The sequence below is a fragment of the Quercus robur genome, chromosome 7 (assembly GCF_932294415.1).
Source record: "Quercus robur chromosome 7, dhQueRobu3.1, whole genome shotgun sequence".
In the NCBI taxonomy this organism is placed as follows: Eukaryota; Viridiplantae; Streptophyta; class Magnoliopsida; order Fagales; family Fagaceae; genus Quercus; species Quercus robur.
In genome coordinates, this window is record NC_065540.1 from 23,553,237 (window position 1) to 23,562,808 (window position 9,572).

General features: G+C 35.3%; 1 protein-coding gene across 2 annotated transcripts; it reads left to right on the forward strand.

Moving 5' to 3' along the window:
* The first annotated feature begins 1,979 nt into the window (after positions 1 to 1,979).
* LOC126692839 (DEAD-box ATP-dependent RNA helicase 37-like) lies at positions 1,980 to 6,769 on the forward strand. Of its 2 annotated transcripts, none has more exons than XM_050388638.1 (7): positions 1,980 to 2,260; positions 2,385 to 3,256; positions 3,357 to 3,440; positions 3,945 to 4,187; positions 4,617 to 4,784; positions 4,955 to 5,068; positions 6,208 to 6,769. In XM_050388638.1, the coding sequence occupies exons 2-7, from the start codon at positions 2,501 to 2,503 to the stop codon at positions 6,694 to 6,696; spliced, it is 1,854 nt and encodes a 617-aa protein (XP_050244595.1). In that variant the 5' UTR covers positions 1,980 to 2,260; positions 2,385 to 2,500; the 3' UTR covers positions 6,697 to 6,769. The 2 variants fall into 2 exon arrangements, with proteins under 2 accessions (XP_050244595.1, XP_050244596.1); XM_050388639.1 differs by having other exon boundaries at positions 2,396 to 3,256.
* Positions 6,770 to 9,572: the final 2,803 nt, after the last annotated feature.

A 9,572-nucleotide genomic window follows, 5' to 3' on the forward strand; every position in this document is an offset into this window, starting at 1 on the left:
GACTCAACCTGGCCACACCCAAAACCCATAGACTCGAGATGCAAAGAGAAAAGGAAACGGAGAGAGTAAAAGAGAGATGGGACGGAGAGCACGAGACTGAGAGTGTGAAAAGGAAAAAAAGAAAAGAATAAAAAATAGTAGCAGCTTGCTACAGTGAGGTGTTAGAAATAAAATCTCATTGTAGCAAGTTGCTAAAATTTTTAAGATTTGGCACCCTTAATAAAGAGGGGTTCTTATGATTCGAGGTGTTAAAAATGCAAAAAAATAGTATTTAGCATTTTTAACACCTTTAGAGCATCCGCAGCAGATGTTCTATAAAAAATGTCATTTGACACACCAAAAGCCTACTTTATTATTTTACTACATCATTTTACAACATCCCATTTATCAGATGTTTTATCATTCAATTCTATACATTAAAATAATATTTACTACACATTAAAATAATATATTATTTCCTCCCTATCATCACCATCAACAACAACGACGACACATCCACCATTGCTGCAACAATGGCCACCAACAGCAACAACACTGACCAGTCACTAGCATAAACTAACATCCACCAACGCCACTTTATATATATATATATATATATATAACACAACCAGAGAGATCGGCACAACCACAAATCTTAAACCCATTGGCACCATCTCAAATCTCAAATCCACAACACCATCCCAAAATCAACCAACCACGACTCAAATTAGCCAACCACAACTCAAATTAACCAAACACAACTCACTACAACCATCCAAAAACACAAAACCACCAAACACAACCCACAACAACCACCTTAAAAAACACCGCCACAACAACCGCAAGAGAAAGAAGAGAGATCTGGCAGTGTACGAGATGGTGGAGGGCGAGATCGGAGAAACCTAGACGACCTGGACAATGAGATGGTGGCAAGCAAGAGCGAGATCAGAGAGACCTGGACGGCGAGACAGCGGCAGGCGAGATCGAGCAGAGTTTGACAAAAGCGAGATCGAGATGGATAGGTGACACAACCAACTCCACCACCCAAACCCAAAACTCAACGAACAACCCGCCAAAAATCCCAACCCAATTGACCCATCTACTGTCTCAACCAATCACGACTCAGTCCATAGCTCTATCACTCAATAAAGAGAGAAGAAAGAAGATTTTTGGGTTTGATTTGAGGTGCAAAGAGAGAGAAAGACGTTTGAGGTTGAGGGAGGAGCTGGGAATCTAATCTGAAGAGGAAAGAACACCGGTTGGGAGAGAGAGACAGATTGTGAGGAGAGAGAAAAAATCAATTAAAGAAGTGAGAGGAGAGAAAAAAGTCAAATAAAAAAATAATAAACGCAAATGCCATTCTCGTCCATACTGTGTCAAAATTGCAACAGTACTATTCAATGTTGCAAAAGTTTGACATATTTAACACACCTAATAATGCTCCGTTTTTGTGTTTGGTGTGTCAAATATTTGGCATTTTGACACATTTGTTGTAGATGCTCTTAACGAGAATGCTCTCACAAATAGAATATGCCAAAATTCGGTTGAAAACTTTGCTTCAATATCGATCCACGATGAAGACACGCGTTAGCACTATTGAGCCAAGTGTCAAGTGATATCATTTATTAGTACTACTAAACTTGCCCGCAAGAAGAAGAAAATACCAACTTTGCTTAAACCAAATCCCATGTTAAACTTACGTGTAAGCATCTAGTTTTAAAATGTTCTATTAAAATCAAATTACGAACTTCTAAAAAATCAGGTGGAAAATTAACCATGATAATAATAATTAATTACAGTAATTAATGAACGCTAATAAATCAAAACCAGAAAATTAGAAGCCTACACAATTTCACGCTCTACCACCATTATTTTAAAACTTTAATTCTAAAATTAATAACACAAGCTTCAAGTAACGCAAAATTTTCTCTCAACATTGTACGGACACGAATTTTTACATTTTTATTAGTATTATTTACAACTCAACATCAGTAGTTTTTTTGGTTTTTTTGGGTTTGGTTGGTAGCGAGACGAGAATTGAAAAATGAGGAAAGAGTATTGAAAAAAAAAGGTAAGAAAAGAAAAGAAACGAAAAACCCTGAAAAATCTCATTTCATTGATCTTTTCACAATTTCGAATCGATACCGATATTTTCGCTTTCTTTGTCCGATCCAGCTCTTCTTCTTCACCAAGTCATAGCGTTTTCCCCCAAAATTCCATTTCTTTTAGATCCAATTTCTTCATCTCTCTCTCTCTCTCTCTCTCTCTCTCATTACTCGAGGTTCGTAGAATAAAAAGTGCTTATTGATTTTTTTTTTTGTTTTCAAAACTAATTTCATTATTATAATTGCATAGTGTTTTGTTCAAATTTATACATGTATATTGTTTGATTTGTGTTTGTTTAGCTTAATTGTAGTGGATCACTCAAGTTGTTGTATAGGGTAAAGGCTTGCATTAGGCGGATTTGGGTTTTTGGTTTTTGGTTGTTGTAGTTGGGGAATTTCTTGATTAAGGGGCAATTATGAGAACTTCATGGGCAGATTCTGTGGCTAACTCTGCATCTGAAAATGCAAGCACCAATTCATCTAATACCAATGGCTTAAAACGCCCAACCCGATCGACCTATGTTCCGCCCCATCTTCGAAACAAGCAACCTTCAGCCGATCCCCTTCCTCCACCGCATGCTGCTCCTCCTGCTCCTTCACCAGTTAACGACCGGGCCGGGTTTGGGGGCCCGGCAACCGGGTCACGTTGGGGTGGAGATTCTAGGCCTGATTTTGGGCGCGGCGGATATGGTGGTGGTCGAGGTGGTAATGCTTGGAATGGTAGAAGTGGGGGGTGGGATCGCGGGAGAGAGCGCGAGGTGAACCCTTTTGGTGAGGATGAGAATGCTGTGGAAGCCTTTGGTGGTGAGCAAGAGAATTCGGGTATTAACTTTGATGCTTATGAGGATATCCCCGTGGAGACCAGTGGGGACAATGTGCCACCCCCAGTGAATACGTTTGCAGGGATAGACTTGGGGGATGCATTGAATGAGAATATAAGGAGGTGCAAGTATGTGAAACCGACTCCAGTTCAGCGTTACGCGATACCGATTTCTCTTGCGGGGCGGGATTTGATGGCCTGTGCTCAGACTGGGTCAGGGAAGACTGCTGCCTTTTGCTTTCCAATTATCAGTGGAATCATGAGGGGCCATGGTGTTCAGAGACCGCGTGGAGCGCGAACTGTGTACCCTCTTGCTCTTATTCTTTCCCCTACAAGGGAGCTGTCATGCCAGGTGGGTTCCCTAATTTCTACTCCTCAGAGCTTTGCTTCAATGTGGGTGTTTTGTTTTTTTTTTTTTCTGATTTCTGTTTCTTTTTGTGATTTACTTGTAGATACATGATGAAGCTAAGAAGTTTTCCTATCAAACTGGTGTCAAGGTGGTGGTCGCTTATGGAGGAGCACCAATCAACCAGCAGGTTTCATTATATTCAAAATAGTTGTGGTGTGACACTTCCTAGTCCTCTTTTGTTTGCTTCTGTAATATTTGGTCTGTTATTTCTAAGTTATCAACTGGTTGACTTTAAAGTTCATGTCATGGACACAATATGTCTATCTTGTACTACATTTCTTATATTTGTAGTTTGTGTTCTTTATAACTTTGTATAATGATGAAAGTACCTGTGAAAGAGAATTTGGGTTGCATTTGATATCTAAGGTGGCCCTTGTACTTTTGAAGTGGGGTTGGAGAGTAGATTGGAGTTTATTTTAAATTTCATCATGAATCTTAGCCAACATGTTATGTAATCGTAATATCTTGCACTTGTGTTTGTCTTTACCATATCGGAATTGGTTCGATAGCTCTTTTTTTTGGGGTGTGTGTTGGGGTTGGGGGGGGTGCTAATTTAGAAGTTCTTTTTTTTTTTTTTTTTTTCAGCTCAGTGATCATTCTACCATTCACTAATGTTGTGTTTTGTGGTCAGTTGCGAGAGCTTGAGAGAGGAGTTGATATTCTTGTGGCAACTCCTGGGCGATTGGTCGATTTGCTTGAGAGAGCTCGAGTGTCATTGCAGATGATCAATTATTTGGCTCTTGATGAGGCAGATAGGATGCTGGACATGGGTTTTGAGCCACAAATCCGAAAGATAGTGGAGCAAATGGACATGCCTCCACCAGGTGCGAGACAAACAATGCTGTTTAGTGCTACCTTTCCTAAAGAGATACAGGTTAGTCTTTATTGTTGCATTTAAATTTATTTCTTTAGCTATTGGCAAGTTATGGACTTTTTATGTTTTTCAGTGTAGTGTAATGGATATTATTTTAATTATTAGAAGAAGTATAAGAAGTTACCTTTTGGATTCTTCATAAATCTAAGCATGTATATGCATATTTGTGAGAAAGCTGAATATAAAATGCAGAGGAGTTGAGTGGTCAAGTTGTGATTTAGAGTTTTTGTTTTGACATCATCATGGGATATAATTTTTGTGTGGGTGGTGTGTGCTACTTCTATCATATTCCTAGGCACAGTCAAGCTCGTTTAGATTGTTCTTGTCATCTTTTATGCAAAGAGAGTTAATAATTGAACCTTTTCTGAAAAGATCGCTGCACCTTGCATCTATCTAATTGAATTTTGCATTTTTGGTTTGGTATTGCAGAGATTGGCATCTGATTTTCTTTCAAATTATATATTTTTGGCTGTTGGAAGGGTTGGTTCAAGCACTGATTTGATTGTTCAACGAGTTGAATTCGTCCATGAGTCTGACAAGAGAAGCCATCTTATGGACCTTCTTCATGCACAGAGGGAAAATGGAATTAATGGCAAGGTAACATGAGACATGCTCACAGTCTTCAATTTGGACTTCCCTATGAAGTTCCATATGTTTTACCTACCAATTTACACTTACCATTTAAACTGCCAATTTAGATAATATCCAATCTGATTCAATTTGACGATTTATCTCGATGTTCATAATTGCCTTCTTTGAATTTGCAGCAATCTTTGACGTTAGTTTTTGTGGAGACAAAGAAGGGAGCTGACTCATTAGAACATTGGTTGTGTATTAATGGATTTCCTGCAACTACCATTCATGGTGATAGAACACAACAGGTAAATTGGATGGATTCCAATCTTGTCCATTTTTTTTTTTATTATCAATTTTATTTAATAAGTTACATATGTTTCTGTGGGTCTTGAACCCACAACCTCACCCTTCACTTTGAACTTATAAGGGCAGAAGTGCCAAGGACAGTATTTTTTGCTGTCTTATTTGAATAAAGCACCCCCCTCCCCCCATCCCTTCTCCTCCCTTCTCAAGAAGCTCTCATTTGTTCTCCTCCTACTTGTTTGGTTTGGTGTTTTTTTTTTTTTTTTTTGGGGATCTTATTTAGCTTATTTGTACAGCTTTTTAAAGAATCAATTTTTTAAGATACAACTGCACTTTTGCCCAGTTTATTTTTAAGTAAAATAAGCCACAAAAAATAAGCTATAGCAAACTTTAGCTTAAGCTTATCACACTCCAGATTAGAAATGATAGGAATAGATCACTTACTAACTTACTAATTTGGAGGATTAATTATTGTGTTATAGATTAATTGAATTCATGAGTGATTATTCTGGACAACTTATGTTTAGCAACAATTTCATGATGCAGAGCATCATTTACTAGATATTTAAAATATTTGTGGGATATTTATTTTGTCATTGCAATGTGTTGCAGATGTACCAACAAAAATAAATGGTAAATCAGCAATTCCTGATGACACACACTGATTCTTTGCTTCCATGGGATTGAGTTTTCATTTTTTATTGTCATTTACTGGAGCTCAAAAAGATCTCTATGCAGGGTTGATTAGGATTTTTACAGTATCTGAGCTTGTGCCTTTCTGACATAAATACATTGGCCAGTGAGGCTAAACCCATTTTGATATAAGCCAAAGCCAAGCCAGTCAACTCATAGCTATCACCCTGCCCTGACAGGCAGAAGAAAAAATTTCCCTGTCTGTTTATTGTAGTTATCTTTTCTAATTAAAAGTTTCTGTTTAATGCCCTATCATGGTTCAATTTAACAGTGTTCTGATTTGGGAAATGAAAGAGAAGATGAAACGTTCTTATTAAACTGTCTTACATTTTTAAATGCAGTCCTTTTGTCCTGTGTTTGCATTGACCATTGCATCGGTAGCAGTACCTTTGACTTTGTTATTACAATGTCCTGGCCTTATTTTTAATGTCAGTGATTTTGTACACAGGAAAGAGAACAGGCATTGAGATTGTTCAAGACTGGAAAGACACCGATTTTGGTGGCAACAGATGTAGCTGCACGTGGTCTTGATATTCCCCATGTAGCACATGTGGTCAACTTCGATCTTCCCAATGACATAGATGATTATGTTCACCGGATAGGACGGACAGGGCGAGCTGGCAAAACAGGATTGGCAACAGCCTTCTTTAATGAGAACAATTTATCAATGGCAAGGCCACTAGCTGATCTAATGCAAGAAGCAAATCAGGAAGTACCTGCTTGGCTTACACGTTATGCATCAAGGGCTTCTTATGGTGGTGGTGGCAGAAATCGGCGCTCCGGGGGAGGCCGTTTTGGTGGCCGTGATTTTAGGAGGGATGGTTCATTAAATAGGGGTACAGATTACTATGGTGGAGCAAATAGTAGCAGTGGATATGGGGTTCCTGGTGGTTATGTTGGGGGGTATGGTCCAGGTGTGACAAGTGCTTGGGATTAAGCCTGCTGTATACCGAATTTGTACCTTGTTTTTCTAAGTATATAAATATATTTTTCTCCGAATTCAAGGATTATTGTTCTCTGTTTTTTCCTTTTTCGTTAGTTGTTCTGAGGTTCATCGGGGTTCTAATATAGGAATCAGTAAATGCCATGTTGAAATTCATGGATAGGGCTGTTGGTTTGATTTATCCGTATATGCATCACTATTATTAACGGAAGTTTGTGTGTGTGTCTATGTATATATATATATATATATATATTATATATATATATATATATTTCCCAACAAGTTGGAAGCTTTTTCTTGATAATGCCAATAAGACGCCGATCATCCATTTTCAAAGAAACATATACGCTTGGCATGATGTACAAATTAGTCCGGCAATTAAATGGAAGATGAGTTTAAATAAGAGAGAGTTGGGCAATTGTCCCTAGGTTTTATTGGTAGGAAGAATGAGAAAATATGATAGGGATGGAAAGGTAGGAAAGAAGAAAAAATAATTATTGAAGCTTAATTTTAAAAGGTTTGGCTGCCGCCATTGGCGGGGCACATTTGTATCTGGTAGATGATTGAAACTTCGCTGATTACGATTGAGGAAAAAGGAGCAAAAGGGATGTATTTATGCTACACCACATTAGGGAACATATCATATGATTGCCATTGACTCGTATGAAAGACTCAAAACTATTCTCGTGGAAGGACAAATAATCCCAACTAGATCTATATATCTTCTATATATATAAAAAGCGCGAATGCGCCAACAGTAATTTTGTACCGTGAATTTGGTTTGTATTCGAGCCAACAGTAATTTTGTACCGTGCATTTGCGCCAACAATAATTTTGTACCGTGCATTTGGTTTGTTCAACCCGCACGATTCATCAGGCCTTTTTTTTTTCTTCGCCAGTTTTGTTGGTGCTTTTTTGTCGTTTCTTCTAAATATTTATTATTTATATATGCATATAAAGTTACACCGACTTAACAATTTCTTACAATATTTTCACAATTATTTGACAATCTGAACTGTTTATTGGCCTTTTTTCCCCCACAGTACACTGGTTTTGCTTGTGCTCTTTTTGTCTTTTTTTTTTTTTTTTTTTTTTTTTTTTAATATTTATATGTGCATACATAGTTATACTAACACAATACATTTTTACAATATTTTCATAATTATTGAGATGTCAATTTTTTAAGAGAAATGATATATCCACTATTTTTACAACAAATCTTAAGTGGCAGGTTGTTACTGGTTGTTATTTTTGGGTTAAAAAAGTAATTTGAGTGCTAAATTCAAATTTAAATCAATAAGAACTAACTACCTGTGATTTGTTGTGAAAATATTATAAAAATGTTGTGGACGTAGCACTTCTCATTTTTTAAAAGTCAAAATAAAATAATAAAATAATAAATTGAGAATTACTACCATCTAAAACTTAAAATACGTGAAGAAAATTTTTGAGATGTTAAAATTTAGTGGGAGTATTTTAAACATTACAAAATAAATATTTTAAGAATCATAAGTTTTTATTAGGGTTTAACTGAGAGAATAATAATATGACATATTTGCTATTTTCCAAAATATTAAGGGAAAAATTGCTTGATTTTAAAGTTTAAGGAGTAATGCTATGTTCACAACATTTTCACAATAATTTCACAACAAATTTTAAGTGGCAAGGTATTTTTGATGGATAAAAAAATGATATCAGTAGTGGGCTCAGTTTAAAACCAATAACAACTTGTCATTTAGAATTTGTTTTAAAAATGTTATGGATGTAGTATTTCTCTCAAATAAAATTTTAAAAAAAAATCTATTCGGATCCTAAAAATGAAGGTATTGTGAAAATGTTGTGATATTTTGTAGTATTCTTAGACTTCTTTTTTAGTATAGTCAAATTAGGTGAGCCAAATATCATAGTTTCACACACAATTTTCTTGTGTTGTTCTTTTGTTTTGTTTTGTTTTTTAAATGCATAATTTTAAAACCAGTAATAATTTTTCACCGAAGATTTGCTGTGAAAATGATGTGAATGTAAAAAAATAAAATAATAATATCAAACTAAGACCTATCATAGTTGGAAATAAAAAAATATTGCGAAAATGTTGTGATATTTTGTTGTGTTCCTAGGATTCTTTTTTGTGTGACATTTTGTTGTGTTCCTAGACTTCTTTTTTGGTTTAGTCAATTTGTTGAACCAAAATTCATTGTTTTATGTATAGTTTTTTAGGTTGATTTTTTTTAACACATTGTTTCAAGTTAAAAAAAAAAAAAAAAAAAACACATTGTTTTACACACACACAAATTGACGAAGTAGCACTTTCCTCCTTTATGTTTGAGGTAGTTTCATTCCTCCTAAACTAAAATTGAATAATTTCCTCCTTTATATTTTGTAAGTGAGCATATACTCCTATTGTTACTCTCTTATTTAAAGCCTAAATAAATCTTATAATTCCTAAAATATTCCATTGTGCAATATCTAAAATACTCCTACTAAATTTTAATGTCCCAAAAAATTTCTATGTATTTTGAGTATTATATGGTAGACTGGTTGTCATGTTTGGAAAGTTAGAATGATGATATATGGTGTTCTATTTGTTACCTAGAGAACACTAATTTATTATGTTTAAAATCTTCTGGATTTATAATTTTATCTAATAGAAACTTTGATAACAGATGTCTTTTGTTATTTTGTTCTTTTTTATTTATTTCTTTTCCTTCTTAAAAGGGTGTTCATTAAAAATAAGTAAACTAAACATTGTAGTTAGACTCATAAAATAAGATGATAAAGAATAAAGTATGAATAACAAAATCTTCATTGTAGATGATTACAAGTATTTAATTTGATGATAATCTTCAAAAAAAATGTAGCATATATCATCA

Excerpts from the sequence above, each read along its gene's own strand:
- LOC126692839 (XM_050388638.1), top strand. The coding sequence starts at position 2,501 with ATGAGAACTTCATGGGCAGATTCTGTGGCTAACTCTGCATCTGAAAAT. Across the intron at positions 4,188-4,616 it reads CCTTTCCTAAAGAGATACAG|AGATTGGCATCTGATTTTCT; the intron begins GTTAGTCTTTAT and ends TTGGTATTGCAG. Across the intron at positions 4,785-4,954 it reads AAAATGGAATTAATGGCAAG|CAATCTTTGACGTTAGTTTT; the intron begins GTAACATGAGAC and ends TTGAATTTGCAG.